Below are 17,647 nucleotides of genomic sequence, written 5' to 3'. Positions count from 1 at the left end.
CCAGGGCGGGTCCCGGCCGCGCCCGCCCCGCCCCCGCCCCCGCCGTCGCCCCCGCCCCCGCCGCCACCGCCTCACCTCGCCCTCTCGGCCGCCGCTACAGCTGCCAGGGGCCCGGCCGGAAGTGACGCGCACCTCCGCGCACGCGCACGCGCGAGGGCGCCGGCCACGTGACCGCCGGCGCGCAGGGTAGGGGCGGAGACTGAGGCTGGGGCTGAGGGTCTGGTGTCCGTGGGGTTTGTGGAGTTGGCGGCCGCGGGGGACGGGGGATGGCGCGGACGGGCTCTCGAGGCAGTGGGGTTCTGGGGGGTCCGGGCCGGCGGGGTCGGGGTCCTGGGACAGGGCCGGGGGGCAGCGGGGTCGACGAATTGCAGGGACTGGCGGTCGGGAGCCGCGGGGCTCTGGCTCCTTGCTCCGGCACTGCCGGACCCCTAGACCAGAGTGGAGGGCGGGGTCCGCTGACCACCGGAGCAGCCGGAGCCGAAGGACTGGGACGGGCCGGTCCCCAGTAATCAGGCCATCACCACGGACTTGGGAATCAGGTTTATTGAAAAAGTAGAAAGTGTCGCAATAAAAAATTCACCTGGAGGAAAAGCCAGGCCGGGGTCGGGGGGCGAGGGTTGTGCCCAAGTATGGGGTCCTGGCCAGCCTGGGCGGCCCCCAGCCCGGCTGGTGGGGCACTCCTGGCACTTGGGGGAGGTGGGCACCTGACGTCTCCAGGGAAGGCTAGAGCCCTAGGAGGGCGGGGCTGGGCTCAGTCCATCTTAGTCCCTTTGAATAACTCCACCAAGTCCTTGAAGTCAGGGTCAATGAGGTCCGAGGGCAGATCACCATCGTCGTTGGCTGCTTCTCTGTCTGCCCCCAGGGAAATGAGGTACCTGGGTGCAAAGGGCATCCCTGGTTGAGGAAGGGAGGTGGCCTGCAGGATGCTCACCCCTGCCCCAGGGTAGCAGGCTGGGGTTCTGAGGTCCACCTGTTTTTTATTTTTCCAGGTGAGGTGAGGAGGAAGAAACCAGACCCTTTGGAAACTACGGCTGACTTTTGCAGTTTTCTCTTGGGAGGGCAACAGGGCAGAAATGAGATTCCAGAAGCCCTTAGGGTTCTTAGCTACACCAGCAGGGCCACCTTTTGGGGGACCACATCCTGGAGGCCACCCTCTCACCTGGCTATGTCAGGGTACCCATCGCTGCAAGCGATGTGCAGGGGTGTCCAGCCTGTCTCATCTCGCTGATGAATGTCCGCCCCGTATTTGACTAGCAGCTTCACGCACTCCAGGTTTCCAGAAAGCACTGCTTCGTGAAGGGCAGCCAGACCTGAACAGGACAGGAGGGGTCAAGGCTCAGGCCTTCCCCTGCCGCCCCACAGACCCTCACTGGCCCCACAGGCACTCACCTGAGGGGTGGATGGTGTCCAGGGAGACTTTCCGAGCCCGGATGAAGCGTCCCACCTGCTCCAGGTCACCCTGGCGGATGTGGTCCAAGAACAGGACGTCGTTAGGGAAGCGCACACTGCGATCAGCCAGTAGCCTCCGGCGCCGCTGCCTCGGGCTGTAGCGGGCATAGCGGACTGTTCTGCTGGGCATCCTGGCAGCTATGGTGTGGGCCACCCCTGTGGGGACCCTACTGCTTGGGGGAGGAAGGTGCCCAGACCAGAGTGGCGTGCAGGCTCTTCCGGCTGATGCTGATCTCCAGCACAGCCACCTCGGTGCTCTCCGTGCTCCCGCTGGCCAGGGCGCCTCCTGCTTATATAGGGCCCGCAGAGCTATATAAAGCTGCGCAGTCATGCTTACACCCGAGGGGCTGAAACTGAGCCGCTCCAGCCGTGCCCTCAGGATCATGTTTAGTGGTTCATCTTTCAACCCACCTGTCACTGTTCCTGGCCAAAGGGGTCAGATCCTTCCTGGCCACTGCTCCCTGCCCCTCAGCTGGACCTCGAAGGTGCCTGACAGAGGGCAGGAGAGGCGCTAGAAGGGCAGGGCCCATAAGGAAGGCAAACAGGTACCAAGGTCAGGGTCTCCTACAGTCCCGGGAACTTGGGGAGAAGGGCATGATGTGTGGTGAGCACAGCTGCCTCTGACTCCTGGGAAGGCAAGGGGGCCACCCACACCTGAGGAAGCACAGGACAGGGTCCTGCTGTGGAGAAGGTGGCCCATGCCTACTCATCTCCCTGTCACTTATCACCTTCCATCATGGCTCGTATCACTCTCAGGGCAGTTTTCCCAAAACGTGGGCTTCAGTGGCACTGCCCTGCTTGGAAATCTCCCAGATTAGAATCTAAATGCCTCAGCTCCCACTCAACCCATCCGACCTTACTTTGGGACGCCCCCCCCAGCCCCCTCCGCACCCAGGTCCTCATTCCCCTCCTTCCCATTCCCCTATATTCCTCCTGGTTCCAGGCTCCTGCTGCTTCATGCCAAGAACACAGGTGCTCACACTCAACATGGTATCTAGTCTGCTACCCAAGGACCGTGACGCCATAGCTGTCACATCCTGGGCGGTGTGTGCCCTCTGCACCTGACCTAGAGCATACTTACCTGTAGGAGTACAAGCAGCGGAATTGTGAGATATCCCAGCAGGCTGGGCCAGCACTGGCTGTCTTCAGTGCGGCGGCCAAAGTCCGAAACTACGGACTGACTTTTGCAGTTTTCTCTTGGGAGGGCAACAGGGCAGAAATGAGATTCCAGAAGCCCTTAGGGTTCTTAGCTACACCAGCAGGGCCACCTTAGCTACACCAGCAGGGCCACCGAGGTGGGGCTCAGGCTTCAGTGCGAGACAAGAGCCAATGGATGGACGCGCACAGGGGACACGCCCTGGGAGCAGAGCTGGGCCTGTGGGGTCCACACAGTCCCCGCAGCATCTGAAGCTGGCCGTATTGCTCTTCCAGGGCTGCTGTAATGAAGTACCAGACTGGGGGTCTCAAATGACAGTTCTGGAGATCAAGATCAAGCTGCCGGCAGGGCTGTTTCCTTCCCAGGGAGAATCTGCTCCAGGCCCATCTCCTGGCTTCTGGTGGCAAGTCCTTGACGTTCACTGGCCTGTAGACGTATCACCCATCTCCACCTTCGTGTTCACATGGTGCTGTCCCTGAGTAGGTGTCTGTGTCCAAATTTCCCCTTTTCATAAGGAGATCAGCCATTGGATTAGGGCCCACGCTACTCTAGTATGACCTCATCTTAAGCAATTATATCTGCAACAACTCCACTTCCAAATAAGGTCACACGCTGGGGTATTGGGGGTTAACACTTCAAAACATGAATATTGAGGGGGGTGCGGTTCAGCCCCTAACGTTGGCAAGATCCTCCGGGCAGTCACTGAAGGCCTGGATGCTGACAGAACCACGGATAGTCAGCGCTCTGTATGGGGGGCAGGGACTTGGGCACCGGAAGTCCTTGCATCACCAGGCTGATCTTGATCCAACAAAATCAAATCAACAAACGCATCAGCACCTGAGGTGCAAAGCCTTGGGCCAAATGCTGCTGAGGATAGGCCACTGCCCACGGTGGGCTCCCTGCCCTGACAGGGTTTCTCTGCCTGCCTTGTTGCCACTAATGTTACATGGGAAACTCCACCTGACTCAGGCCCTGCAGGGGCCTGGAGGGAGGGGTGGTTCCCAGTGTTCCTGCATTTCAGGTTCAGAGTATGATGCTGGGTGGCCCTAACTCTTGGTTACTTGGGAGGAACTGGGTACAGTTTCTTCCGGCTTGTTTACATGAAGCCCAGAGACAAAGTCCTATGCTGTACACAGAGACAGAACTTTCCTTTGATGTGAAGATTGCCTTTTCTGATGTTGTGGAAAGTTCTGTCTGCCTGCCCTGCTCAGAGGATCAAATGAAAGAACTCCGATGAAGCTGCCACCAACAGCATGGTTTTTCCCACCAGTGACAGGCCTTAGGCCAGGCAGGGCAAACCATCAGGGTGGGTCTATTGGCGACCCCAAGAGCGACCCTCCCGCTCTATCCTGCTAGAGGCAAGCTGAGAGAGCTCAGGATCTCGGCTTTGGGGTTTCCGTTTGGATATTTGGATCCAAGAAGGGACAGATGTCTGAAAGTCATTCTGTTCAGGACACGGGCAGCACGTCCTCAAAGCCATGGACATGGCCTACAGCAACTCACTCAGAAGCCTTTCGGCAGAAGCCAGCCATGAGCAGTCTAACCTGCGCTTCACATAACCACACCAGCACCAAACCTGTATTTACACAGCTTTGCCCCTGAGCCTCTGCCCGTGTGAACTTCTCAAGTGACCTGGTTTGCACAACTTTAAGGTTCTGCCTTCTGGAGAACTAAAGCAAGTGAAACATTCAGGGCAAAACTCTTACTTTGAAAAGTCCAAGGAAACTCAACTAGCAAAGCTTTGCGTCTAGCAGAAAACAAGCCAGGGGCCTGGAGGGGAGTCTATGCAGGGCCCACTCAGCTGCCTCCTGGCAGGTGCAGAAGCCAGACCTCAGGGGTCCAGTACACAGGCCCAGCAGTTGCTTTTTAGTTCCAGGCCAATAGCTTCCTACCAGCTGGACAGAGGAAGAGAGAGATTGGGACACCCCAGGCTGTTAAGCCTTGACTGCCTACCCCATAGCTTGCAAAGTTACTTCGCTAATCCACCAGCGTTGCGGGGTTTGGGACTCCAGCCACCACGTCCCAGCAAACCCAGAGCCAGGAATGTGCTAATCAGCTGCATGGGCAAAAGGGGTAAAAGGCATCGGTGACTCGCTCCCCTCCCAGGAGCACACGACGGCCCTGTTCCGGGCCGCGACGCCTGGCCCCGAGCTTTCTATGCGGAGGGCCAGGCTCCACACAGCTGATCTGCAGGGTCACCCACGCCTGTCACGGGGCATAGCCCACCCCTTGCAGCTGTGACTCCTGACAGCCCTGCTCTCAGCCCACCCTGGGTTCCCTCCTCTGGAAACCACACGCATAACCCTGGGGAACCCGCTCACGTTTAGGAGGGCAGAGCTGACACCTCCCCAGCGATCTCCCACAGAAGCTCCAAGTGCCCGAGCTCACTCTTTCACGGATACACATCTCTCTGTGTCAGCACAGCTGAGGCACAACACACACAGACCCTGGAGCAGCCCTAGCACACACCACCTGAGAACCAGGGAAGGGAGTCCGGCCATGGGCTGAGCTGGGGAGCGGTACCTGGATGCCAGAGCATGTGGACAAGCCGGGGCTTGGTTGGTGCTGCCAAGGGTGCCAACACCAGGTTCTCCCTGGACACCAGCTGTGTACCACACGCCCAGGTGAAAGGCAGGAGCAGTCCTGGGGTTTGTGAGGGCAAGAGCAGACACCTGGGCCTCTAGCTGGAGCGTAGCTGTGGTCATGGGGGACATGACACACCCACCTCCCCATGGGCCGAGACCACAAAGGGAAACACGTTCACAGCAAGTCTCATGGTCACGTCTGCTGGACCTGCCCCTGCCACCTCCAAGGTCCCAGCAGCATCAGAAGTGGGGGCTGGGAATCAGGAAATGCATGCACACTTCCTACTCCAGGCAGCAAGTTGGAGGGACCGCTGGAGCACAGGGAGCGACAGGCCGGGCTCCTCGGAGACCTAGCCACATTTGGTCTGTCCTTGACCTCCCTAAGTGGACTGGATCTCCACCTGTTCCCTCCAATAACGTCATCAACAGCCCTGCTGTCCTACCCGTGGCTACAGATGTGCGCACAGAGCAACAGACGGGAAGCCCCGGGCTGGGCAGGGCTGTTCTGGCCGGGGGACAGACACCCACCTGAGCCCGGCTGGCCCCCTGTGGGTCTCCCACTCAGAGCTCTCCCCAAGGCCCAAGAGGTGTCACCAATCCAGGCTCAGGTGCCATCAGCCCAACACTGCAGCCAGGATGGCAACTTTTGAGTTTGTGGGGAAAAAAAATCAATCGAGATACTCTTCCCTATGTAAACTATGAGTAAGCAGAGGTTCTAGAAGTCAAATGACATTTGAAAAACTAGAGATTTGCGACCTTAACTCCAGATTCTTTTTTACATGAAGGTTTGGTGATGAGCACAGCATTCTTGAGTCTGAACGCCCGATTTCTCATCAGAAGCTGCAGTGGTTCCAGGCAGCGGTGGGGAGGGGCCACTCCCCACCCGAGGGTTAAGGTTAGAGCCACGCGTCCCTGACCATCATGTCCTGACATGGCACATGGGGAGAATCCATGTTGTGACCACTGGACGCCCACGGCGGGTAAAGCTGCCGAACTGCGTCACGGGTAAACCAGCCTGACGGCACAGGAACAGGGCCGAGAGGCACCCCTCACCCCGTCATGATGGTGACAGCTCCGCACACTGTGCCCACAGGATTTGTGCACGCTTCTGCGTCTCTGCTGCGTTCCAAGAAAGAGATGTCTCAACAAGAGCGGCCCCCACCAAGCCCACCTCCTCTCCCGAGAAACTTGGAATTCCAGCCCCACTCCCCGTGCCTGGAGGTTGTAAGGCAGAGGCAACAACAGGCAGAAAATTTCAACTTTATTTGGCCAATGTGTCCAATTCCAATATTGTGGTAGAAATGCCTGAAGAACTGTCAACATGTGATTCGGCTCAAGCAAGCATCCTTGGCCGTCTCCCAGCCTGGGAACGGAGGGTCCTGGTTCTGCCTGGTGCAGGCCTCAGGCCACCCTGGATGTCACAGAGCAACGAGGACCCTGGCTTGGGGAAGGAGGGGGCTGCAGCTGCACCCTCCAGTCATGGGGGGCCCCTGTGACAGAAACCTGAAGTCACCATTTAACCAAACGATGCAGGAGCCACGCTCCACCATGGCAACACCGCATGAGGTGAGGGACCTGTCCAGACCGGCCTGGTCCCGCCCCACACAGGGGACAGGAGTCCCAGGGAGGCCTGGCCAAGGTGGAACAGACACCCTGACTTCCAAAAACATCTAAAAATCCCACAGATGGAATTTTTTTTAAGCGATAGTATAAACCTAACAGGAATGAGACATTGCCAGCGTGAGATTCCGAAACATTTTAGCGGGCACTCTGGACAGAACCATGTACAAAAAAGTACATCACAATTTTAAAAAAGGCCCGCCAAGATGGGCTGGGCTGGCCTGGAAATAAACCCCTCTCCAAAAGTTGAAAAGCAAAGGAAGACGGGTTTAGATCTACACGTGTGTTAGAGTGAAGTGTGGCTTCAAAAAAGTTCCCTGCATTTCCGATCGACGCTCCCTCACCGGGAGGGTCTGTGGGCGTCCGGAGGCTGTGCAGCCCACTGGGAGGTGCCGGGTTTGGGTGCCCAGGTCTGGTTTCTGTGTTACAGTTCATCTTTCACAGCTTTTTGATCATCGTCTTCCTCCAGATCAGGCTCTTCTGCTTCTTCGAGGTCTTCTAGATCCTGGGACGGAGGATGAAAAGGAAGGGAAATGAGAGGTCCAGGCCAAGCTGGCATGCTGAGGCCCCCACATCCATGCCAAGTACGCCAGGGACCAGCTGGCCGCTCGGACACAAGCAGCCAACTTTGGTCTCTGTGAGCAGATGTGCGTATATGTGGGGTGCGCTTCCCGAGGAGAGTGAGGCACGGGGACTTCTGCCCACAAGACAGGGTGGAAGCAGAGCTGGTGCTGTGGCAGCCCAGCCCACGCCATCCAGCAGGTGAGCGCAGGGGCTGCCCCAGCGTGAAGACCAAGCAGGGAACTGCTGGTGTGTAACATCCACCCCTGCAGCCCTGGAGTCTGAGAGGCCAGTGGCAGCCCATGAACCACAGCGGCACAAACGGCCCTGGCGCTCCTCACCTGCCCCCGCCCCCCAGCAGGTCTGCCCCCTGGTCCCACATCCCCGCGCTTCCGCTTCTGGGCGGGCCCTGCGGCCTCAGCTGACCATTCCCTTCACCACGCCCACCCTGCCACACCCTCCTGGCCTGGCACTTCTGACGTCCCTTCCACTACCCCCAGGTGACCCTCGCTGATGTGGACAGGCCTGAGCTCACACCCAGCAGAGCACCTCAGCTCGACAGGGAACGTACCAGACGAGCCTGAGAAGATTCCTGAGCAAACACTGGCACCTAAAAACCCTCACAACACCCCTGTGTAGTGCTACCCGGCAGCACTGAGAAAGCATGTCCCATGGGCCGCGGGGTCCGGTGACCACCTACATCATCATCCCCGGCTCCGTCCTGGCCGCCGCTCTCCAGGAACTTCTTAAAACCGTCCAGTGTCCGCTCCCCATTGTAGTCGATGACCTGTGCGGAGGGGAATGAGATGCGGGAAGCGGTCCTACCTGACAGCCCCCCACCGCCCCTGCACACCCTTCCCACCCAGCCCTCGATGGCGGGCGCACCATCCTGTCGGCGCTGGCGGGGAAGAACTTGAGCGTGGGGAAGCTGTGCACTTTCACCGCCTCCACCTCATTGGCTGTGGAGTCCATCTTGGCAATGACGACGTTCTCGTGGTCCTTATACGTCTCTCCCAGCTTATCCCAGATGGGGGCCAGCTGCTTGCAGTGACCGCACCACGGGGCGTCTGAAAGAGAGCCGTTCTGAGTCTTGCTCGGCCGGAAAGTACCCTGCCCCACCGAGCCCTGAGGAGCTGGAGGGCCTCACTTACAGAACTCCACAAAGACGTTCTTTTTCTCATCAAAAGCGACCTCTTCGAAGTTCTTCCCGACGAGCACTTTGACAGGCTGCTTGTCCCAGTCATCAGGCAGCTCCTGGCTCATCAGGTGCGGCTAGAGGGCAGGTAGAGCAGGGTCAGGCATGCACGGTCACCCAGGGACCCCTCCGCTGCCTAGCTGCTTCCAGAGCCTCAGGAGGAGGTGCGCCACCAGGATCCTCAGCAGTACCCCCAGCCCACCCCCAGACGTGGCCTGTACCTTGATCTTGCCCTCCAAGAAGCGGTGGCAGAACTCGGTGATCTTCTCTGCCGTCAGCTCGTCCGACTCTGGCTTGTACTTGGTCATCTCCTCCTCCAGCGTGATGAGGCGTACGGCCGGGCACTCCTCCTTCTTCAGGCCGAAGAACTCCAGGATGCGCTGGTTGTCGGCATGGTCGCTGTCGATGAAGATAAACAGGATCTTGGGGGAGAAAAGGCACGTTGACGGCACTGTAGGACAAGGGCTCCCTCTGCCTCCCTGCTGCCCACTCCCAACAGCTGGGACCCCGAGACTAAACAGGCTGTCCTGAGGCAGGAAGAACACTCTGGACCAGCCTTCAACCTGGGGCCGAGCCGCCCGCAGGCCACCGGGAGTGCTCACCTTGCCCTTGAAGCTCTCGGCAGCTTTTTTGAAGTTGCTCAGTTTTCCCTCGTAGTCAGACACGCTCTTCGGCAGGAACAGCAGGATGTGTGTCTTGATTTCCCCTCCGAAGATCTTCGGGGCTGTCTGTGTTAGAAACGCAAGTTACTTGGTCTGAGTCACAAACCAAACTGTTGACACAGGCTATTCTCTCAATGGCCCCAATGCCACCACAAGCCTGGACAACAGCAGGGGCTCTGCAAGTGGGGGTCCCCACGACCGAACATCATGACCTCCCAAAACCTCCCCCCACCAGGGACAGGACCAGCAGCACAGAGCCACACCTGCTCAGTGAACTCGATGACCAGGGGTAACTGGTTGTGCTTGATGAAGTCCAGAAGTTTCTCCTTGGTGACCTCCCCCTCAAAGTTGTTCCGGCCTTCATCAAACTGTGGAGAGAGAAAGGTGTGGATGCCGAGGCTCTCCACAAAGTCCCCTATTGCCCCGGCTGGCCCGACTTGGCCAGGAACGCAGTCTGCAGCATTTTCCTGTCTGGGTTTTGAGCACAGCTGGGGGCAGGACCCACGTGCCTCCGTCCAAAGCAAAACCAGGTGACGGCTGCAGGGACATATCCTCTGGGCAACCAGGCAACAGTGAGGTCACTAGGAGCGCACGCAGGCTCCCCACAAACACTGGCAGGCAGCCTCCCACGTGCCAGGATGGCAGCAGCTGACCCAGACCCTGCCCCGACATGTTCCTGACAAGCCACGAGAACCCCACGTCCTGGGTGCCAGAGGACTTCCTCATTGCCAAGTCCCTAAAACTGCAGCTCTCCAAGTGCGGGCCTCACCCCTGTGGGTCCAAGGCCCTCCCAGGGTGGATGCAAGGTCAGAGTGATTTTCACAATCATGCTCAGACGGCAGGTGCCTTGTCACCCTTTCCCCCCGGAGTGTGCAGTACGGTGTGACATTATGTCAGACTAAAGGCAAACAGGAGAACCCAGCTGTCTTCTGTTTGGGCAGACATTAGAGACCAGCAGAAATCTAAAATACCACTCTTACCCCTAAGATGTTGTTTGGGAAAAATTAATTTTCACAAAAAATATCTTTTTTTTGGCTGCACCATCTAGCTTGTGGGATCTTAGTTCCCCAACCAGAGATTGAACTCAGGCCCTCTGCAGTGAAAGCGCGGATTCCTAACCACTAGACCGCCAGGGAATTCCCCCAAAATGTCATTTTTTTTTTTTTTTTTTCAAAATGTCATTTTTGATAACATGTTAACATTTATTACTGTTACTTCAAAATGAACAAGTTATTTGTTTTTTTTTAATTTCTCAGTTCTAACTTCTAACACTTCTAACACAATAAAAATGGATAGGTGTAATCCACACACACAAAAGCTCTGGGAACTCCAGTAACCTGTCAAGAGTTTCAAAGTCCTGAGGCCACGAAGGGCGAGGGCTGCCGCCGCAGAGCCGCGAGATGCGGCCCTGCTCTGGATGGGGATGGCAGACACAGCTCCTTGTGAGGAAGGCTGAGCTGTGCCTTGGCCTGTCCAGCAGGTCAGTGAGCCTCCCATCACCCCTGTGAACTCAAATGGGACTTGGAGAGAAAAACCACTCACCTTCCTTTCCGGGTCATTTCCCTCTGTGTTTTCCTAAAGTAACTTCCAGAAAAGCAGGTGGCCACTTCCCACTCCCACTGCACTTATGTAGGGCCTGACACATGGCTTGATCACAACACGTGCTGCTAAGTAGGACCACACGGAGGGCCAGGAGCAGGGAGCTGAAGCCTGCTCTGCCTTCCCCACACCCGCAAAGGGAAGGTGCAGAGAAATAGGAAGGAAATGGAGGCGAGAGGCTGGCCTGGCCATGGCTGGGCACCATCAGGCATAAAATGGAGCCCCCATTAGAGGCAAATAGGCCGCCATCTCCACTCCTCCAAAACTGCCGTGCCTCTGTTGGGACGCAGTCTTTGAGGTAATATTGCCATGTTACACTATGTTCGGTGTCTGCTTTGGTAAAAACCAAACAGCCAGCTGCAGGAGGCCTGGGGTCCTGGGCAAAGGCCACCCCTCCAGACCACAATGAGAATGTCACAAAAAGGCCCCACACCCACTCTTAAGCCCTCAGCTTCAAAGATGAAAAAGAAAAACAAAGTAAACACCAACCAAAGACACAGGATGGTCAGCTCTCAAACCAGTGGTCCAAGTTCCAACGACCTGGAACCCAGCTGACCTGGGACCCAAGCTGGGAATCTCGGGCTCAAGTTCTGCTGGAGCCCCACCCTCGCCATCCTCTCTCTCAAGTGGCAGCTGGCCGTTCCTGGGAGCCCCATCCCACTCTCGAGGCTGCCCACTGGAAGACCCAGCTAACTCTGAGGAACTAGGCAAACAGCCTGAAGGAAGGGGAACAAGTAACGGCAGAGAATGGGGACCACAGGCCGGGCAGGAGTCTGCATCTTCTTCCTCTCATCTGAGGAGATGTCTGACCCCCGGTACAAAGCCTGTGGGCTCTGCCAGGCTCTTCCTCACAGCTGCCCAAGGAAGCCATGCCGTTCCAGCACAGTCACTGTGTGGACTTGCAAACGAGTGCAAGAGGGGATGCCCGCCCACTGGCACCAGACCGGAGGGGGTCGGCTGTGCCCAGCCTGCGTGAACACCAAAGACTTGAGGCCAAGAACAGATGAGCTACCGTGACTACAGTCTTTGCCGAACAAGGAACAATCGTGCTAACCTTCAAGGACATATGATCACCAAAACCATCGATCCAGTGTGACAAATGCCACTCCAGATCTCAAGGATAATGGAAAAGAACTGTGTGGACCAAGCTGATGAAAGGGGATTTGCAAGCTCTACAGGCCTGAGTCTCCCAGTCCCTCACCCAGAACTGCAGGGTGAGCCCAGGACCTTTGTTCCACTCAATTCCATCCAACTCGGCAGGGTTTTTTCCTGATCAGCTGTTAATTACAGTTTCCTGGGCACTTTTGGGAAGACAATCGACTAATTTAGCAATTCTATTCCCTTTAGGGGACATCATGAGGATGTCTACTAAGAAAAGAGAGCATATATAATGCCTTGAGTTCTTTCGAAAAAGGGGCTTCAGAAAGAGCTGAAAGCAAGCTGCCCCAAAACCCTGTGCAGCTGGGAGGCCTGCCCCCGCCCCATGCTCCCCACCCCCAGGTGCTGGAGGCTCAGCAGTGCCCCACCGGGAGTGCACACACAGTGGGGGGATCAGCCCCCCAAACACTGCGTCCTTTCTGACCACTCGATTTACAACTTTGCTGTAACACTGCTTCTAACTACCTTCTAACCCTGGGGACAAAACAGGACAGGAGTCAAAGGCCCAGCCCCACCCCCTGAAGACATGCCTCCAGTCCCAGCCCCTCCCCCCCAGCCTTCCCTCCTCCACTCAGCACCCAGTCCAGGGACAGCTGTGTCCCAAGAGCATGGGTGCTCAGCCACTGTCTGCTGGCTAAGATAAAAGAGAGACCCCCATCGCCCACTCGGGTAATGCCATGCACACACCAATCTCAGCTGTGTCCTAGCAAGAGCGCAGAGTGGTTAAAAGACACACGGAAGTAATGACAGACATGGGGCTAGGGGAGCCCGGAGGAGCCCGAGGGAGCCCTGGGGCCAGGCTCTACCAACAGGGTGGGAACACATGCCACTAATACTCCAGAGTGGAAACAAACAGGAGTGACAGCTGCACAACATCGCAAATGTAATTAATGCCGTTGAATCCTATACTTAAAAGTGGTTAAAATGCCAAACTTTGGTACAGGTATCACCACAGCTTTCCTTTAACAAGCTAACACTCCGAAGCCGCCTGGCTTCCATAGAACACTGCACCGGGGCCACCACAGAAGCTGGAACAAAGGGCCCACAGCTGAAGGGCTGAAGGCCACTGTTTAAGAGGCTCCTACAACCTGACGTTGCAAAATGGGCCCTGATAACAGGTGGGCCTCAGTCCAGCAGCCAGCGCCGCCCGGGCAAGGTCCTCGAAGGCAACACCAGCCCTGCAGCACAGCACCGCAACTACCCACGGGGGGCGGGGGGGGGGGGGGGGGGGGGGACGCTGCCCGAGGGCCACTCACCTTCTTAAAGAGGACAACCCCGTCCTTGTCCAGCTGGTATTTGGAGAACATGTCACTGTTGGATGTGATCCCGAAGGGGATGTCATCAGTGGCCTCTGCTGCCAGTAAGAACTGCTTGGCAGACTCCGACTCCACGTCCTGGAGAGGAGAAACAGAGGTGGCTGCCACCGCAACACTGAGAACCCCTGCCCTGGTCAGCAACAGGGCAGACTGTGGTGCCCAGGCCACAGCAGGAGGAAGGAAGACCCGGGATGAAGTTCCAAAGCCTCTACCTTAAAGAAGCCGATGACTGCCACCTCGCTGGGCTCCACCAAGGCCTCCGCGGCAGCCCCATCAGACAGCGTGCTGGCAGCAGGACCTGTGCGCTTCTTCAGCCAGTTCACGATATCGTCGGCTTCTCTGCCAGCTGCACCCAAACACATGCAGGGTCCACTTGAAACCAGGGGTGCGCCCACCCTCCCCGCCCATCCTTATCCGACCTCTCTGCCAAAACCAGAGCAAAACATCCTCTTGCCACAGAAAAGGCATCTTGTCTACATACCTGCCCAAATGCCAGGGCTACTCCCATCTGAGTATATGGGAGACTGTGGTTGTGTTTAAAGGAGGAAAAGGCAGTGGTGACCTCTGGATGATAGATTACAAGTCATTTTTTCCACTAACACCTGTGCATCGTGTAACTTTCCCTCGACATTTAAATTCGTTGAACACATGTGCACTTTCCCCCAGTGGCCTCACACTAGGCTTCCCCTTAATCAGAGATGTGGCAGGACTGGAAGAAAGGGCTGGTTAGCAAGTCAGCCTCAAGGCCAGCTTTCCCCTGCGAAAACGGGCTGGGCTCTACCACCTCATGCGCCAAGGTTGGTCAGGCGTCCTCGCCCCACATGCCTCCTGGACTGACAGGAGGAAGAGATCAGCCCATGCACGCCACCCAAGCAGATAAAACGAAAAGGAAGAAAACTGCTCCTCCTGAGACTGAGGCTAGTTACCCTTTTTCCCCTCATAGGGTGCAACTACCTGGTCCAACCTGGAAAGTGTTGCCAAATCTCATGTTTAAAAGAACTCTGCCTTAGGGACTTCCCTGGTGGTCCAATGGGTAAGACTCCACGCTCCCAACGCAGGGGGCCCGAGTTCGATCCCAGATCAGGGAACTGGTTCCCGCATGCCGCAACTAAGACCCGGCACAGCCAAAATAGATAAATAAAATATTTTTTTAAAAATAGCTTTAGGGGGCTTCCCTGGTGGCGCAGTGGTTGAGAGTCTGCCTGCCGATGCAGGGGACACGGGTTTGTGCCCCGATCCGGGAAGATCCCACATGCCGCGGAGCGGCTGGGCCCGTGAGCCATGGCCGCTGAGCCTGCGCGTCCGGAGCCTGTGCTCCGCAACGGGAGAGGCCACAACAGTGAGCGGCCCGCGTACCGCAAAAAAAAAAAAAAAAAAGCTTTAGGACTTCCCTGGTGGCGCAGTGGTTAAGAATCTGCCTGCCGATGCAGGCGACACGGGTTTGATCCCTGGTCTGGGAAGATCCCACATGCCGTGGAGCCACTAAGCCCACAAGCCACAACTACTAAAGCCTGCGTGCCTAGAGCCCGTGCTCCGCAACAAGAGAAGCCATCACAGTGAGAAGCCTGTGCACCGCAACGAAGAGTAGCCCCCGCTTGCTGCAACTAGAGAAAGCCCGCGCACAGCAACGAAGACCCAACACAGCCACAAATAGATAAATATTTTTAAAAAACAAAAAAGAAACAAAACACTTAAGATACATCTTTAAAAAATAGCTTAAAAAAAAAAGCATTCTGCAGAGAATAAGTGAAAGCTGTGCTATCAGTTACAGGTGGAGTCAGGAAGAGTTGTCTCACCTACAAAGCCTTAGTGTTAGTGACCAGGGACCATGGTAACTCTGCATAAGGCACTTCCATTCCAAAAGTGAACATAAGTAAAAGTGGGAGCAATGAAACAGCAACCTACTGAGAAGACCAGAGCTGCTGACATCAGAACTAACAAGATGGGCTGCTCTAAAGGATTCTAGCAGATAAGCCACAGAACCTGTTTTACAGACAAAGATTCTCCGCTGTCACTGGTACCGACCAGGCTACACAGGGGAGGCGGCCGAGCAGCGACTGAGGGCCTGTGCCGCAGACGAAGCCGGGCATGGATTCAAGCTCTGCCACGACCGGCACGAGCCCCAGACCGGTACCCACGGATCTCCGCTTGCCCCTCCTCTGTGAAAGGCCCTTGCTCCCGCCTTGGTGGCAGGCACACCAGAGAGCCAGCAAAGGCTGACGTGTTGCTCCATTTGCTCAGCCTCCCCCCACTTACTGGTCAACCTTAGGACAAGCCTCAGCCTACTAGCCACCCCCCTGGGATGACCCTCTCCACTTGAGAGGTTCAGGAATGAGAGAATGTTCCTCACACAACCCTCAGAGTCTGAACTAGACCTAGAATGGGTTCAAGAATGGGTTCTCCTCCACGCCTCTGTTATCTTCAAGAACTGCAGGCAATGAAAAGACGTGCCGCGGTCACACCTGTGTACTCTTTGGGGGACGCCGTGTCTCCGTTCTTGAAGAACTTGATGGTAGGGTAGCCACGGACGCCATACTGCTGGGCCAAGTCAGACTCTTCAGTAGCATCCACCTTGGCCAGTCTGATCTCAGAACCTTCTGCCTTCAGCTTCCCAGCTGCTTTGGCATACTCCGGGGCCAGAGCCTTGCAGTGGCCACACCATGGGGCATCTGGGAGAGAAAGCAAGACCTAGAAGGCAGCACCGACCCACTCCACTGCCTCCCCTCCCTTCTCCTTTGGTACTTCCCTCCATAAAATCCTTATCTTTGAACCAAGATAACCCCTCTGAACCCACAGGTTGAGCTGATAGCTTGGTTCTCTTGGGCAATATCCGACAGAGGCCATGAATGACAAACCACCAGCCCCACTCTGCTTTGTCTTCAATGATTAGTAACTTCCTACTACCTGCAGGCGATCAGGGCAGTTGAGTCCCTGGAATTTCCCTTTAGGAGCCAAAGAAGTTAGGCAGCTAAAGCCACGGCAGCCATATACGCAGCCGTATACTCGGTGAGACTAACCATGAGTACAAGACTCACATCTAACCCGAGCTCTTTAGACTCTCTCTGAACGCAGGTTAGCAGCTGTGTTAGGCCTAAGATTTCCCCCTGAAATAGTCAGGGCTCAAACACTTATGGACACAAAGGTTTTGGATTCTGGTTGGCAACACTGTTAATCAGAAGACAGCTGTTCCTGGTGGAAGGTGGTGTGGGCAGGGGCAGTGTTTTCTGGGAACTGGTCCAGGCGAGCAATTAGGGGACTGGACCCTGCGTAGTCCTTCGTAGTTGTAGCAGCTTACACAGTCGACCCTGTTTTACTTAGGCTATCCAAGACATCCTGCCATGTGGACCTCAGGCATAAAAGCACATTCAAGCTGTCTGCCCTTGGTCACCCTCAGGGTCCAGCTGGGCAGGAGGGATGCCCCCAAGACATGGGCAGCGCACGGACGCTGACAGGTGTGTAGGCTGTTTCCGCTTAAGGATGCGCCTCTCCAGGGGCTAGGAGTCAGCGCATCCATGGGGTGGCCGGAAAGCTGACAGCCCTTTAGACCCCCAACCCACCTCTGGCGGGGCCGGGGGAGGGAGGGTGGGGCGGGGCGCCCAGAATCCCCGCGCCCCCCCACCCTCCAGCCCCCCTCCGTCCCTCTGTCCCCCCGGTGCTCCTGCACCCCTGGCCCCTCCTCTGTCCCCACTCCGTCCCCACGCCGCGGTGACGGCGAGGCCCGGCCCGGACGGACGAGCGGGCGGCACTCACAGAACTCCACCAGCAGGTACTTGTGGGCCGCCAGCGCCTCGTCGAAGTTGCCCTTATGGAGCACCAGGACGTGGTCCTCCTCGTCGGGGGCGCCGCCGCCCGCGCGGACTAGCGCGGCCAGGGCCAGGCAGAGCAGAGCACGGCGTAGCATGTCGAAACGATCTCAGCGATCCTGTTGGCGCCGCCAGGACAGCAGGCCACAAGAGCGCGCACTGCCCGCCCCGCCCTTATAACTCAGGCCGCAGAGCGCGCGCCCGCCCGCGCCCACCTCCGATTGGCCGGTGGGTTGCGGGGCCCGCCTCCGCCGCTCTCGCATTGGGCGTCCACACTGGCCACGGCCCCGGATTCGGAATCGCTACGGGCACCTCCCTCACCCTCGCCCAGGATTGGCCAAGGAGCTCGCGCTCGCACTCTTTCCCGGCCTCTCATTGGCTCCTGGCGGAGAACTTTCTCTCCCTGGCCTTGTGACTGGTGGCTTTCTCCTACACCTTCAGCGGGTCTGGAATGGCTGCTACCTTCGGGGGCCTGGGCTCTGCGACTCCTGATTGGCCGAGACATGAGCGCACCCCGCGCAATCCTTCGTTGAACGTGGCAAT

At 57.2% G+C, this 17,647-nt stretch overlaps 3 protein-coding genes across 3 annotated transcripts in view; all 3 read right to left on the bottom strand.

Moving 5' to 3' along the window:
• Nucleotides 1-107, bottom strand: part of MCRIP1 (MAPK regulated corepressor interacting protein 1) — an 8,577-nt gene extending 8,470 nt beyond the window's left edge. The window contains exon 1 of the mRNA XM_029211029.1: nucleotides 76-107. The gene's annotated coding sequence lies outside the window, so the exon portion shown is untranslated. The remainder of the gene's footprint in view (nucleotides 1-75) is intronic.
• A 421-nt stretch (nucleotides 108-528) lies between these two features.
• PPP1R27 (protein phosphatase 1 regulatory subunit 27) lies at nucleotides 529-1,834 on the bottom strand. The gene is made up of 3 exons (XM_029213232.1): nucleotides 1,390-1,834; nucleotides 1,160-1,310; nucleotides 529-875 (listed from the first exon to the last, which is right to left on the bottom strand). The coding sequence occupies exons 1-3, from the start codon at nucleotides 1,832-1,834 to the stop codon at nucleotides 752-754; spliced, it is 720 nt and encodes a 239-aa protein (XP_029069065.1). The 3' UTR covers nucleotides 529-751.
• A 4,600-nt stretch (nucleotides 1,835-6,434) lies between these two features.
• P4HB (prolyl 4-hydroxylase subunit beta) lies at nucleotides 6,435-17,284 on the bottom strand. The gene is made up of 11 exons (XM_029211781.1): nucleotides 17,052-17,284; nucleotides 15,764-15,970; nucleotides 13,514-13,647; nucleotides 13,242-13,379; nucleotides 9,492-9,596; nucleotides 9,169-9,294; nucleotides 8,788-8,988; nucleotides 8,523-8,643; nucleotides 8,257-8,438; nucleotides 8,072-8,158; nucleotides 6,435-7,315 (listed from the first exon to the last, which is right to left on the bottom strand). Exons 1-11 carry the CDS (start codon nucleotides 17,200-17,202, stop codon nucleotides 7,235-7,237), a joined length of 1,533 nt encoding a protein of 510 aa, XP_029067614.1. The 5' UTR covers nucleotides 17,203-17,284; the 3' UTR covers nucleotides 6,435-7,234.
• Between the last annotated feature and the right edge of the window lie 363 nt (nucleotides 17,285-17,647).

The sequence above is a fragment of the Monodon monoceros genome, unplaced genomic scaffold, assembly GCF_005190385.1.
Source record: "Monodon monoceros isolate NGI ecotype Baffin Bay Population unplaced genomic scaffold, NGI_Narwhal_1 Super_Scaffold_9, whole genome shotgun sequence".
In the NCBI taxonomy this organism is placed as follows: Eukaryota; Metazoa; Chordata; class Mammalia; order Artiodactyla; family Monodontidae; genus Monodon; species Monodon monoceros.
Note: the sequence above shows the minus strand (reverse complement) of the source record. Positions and strands in the feature narration are given on the sequence as shown.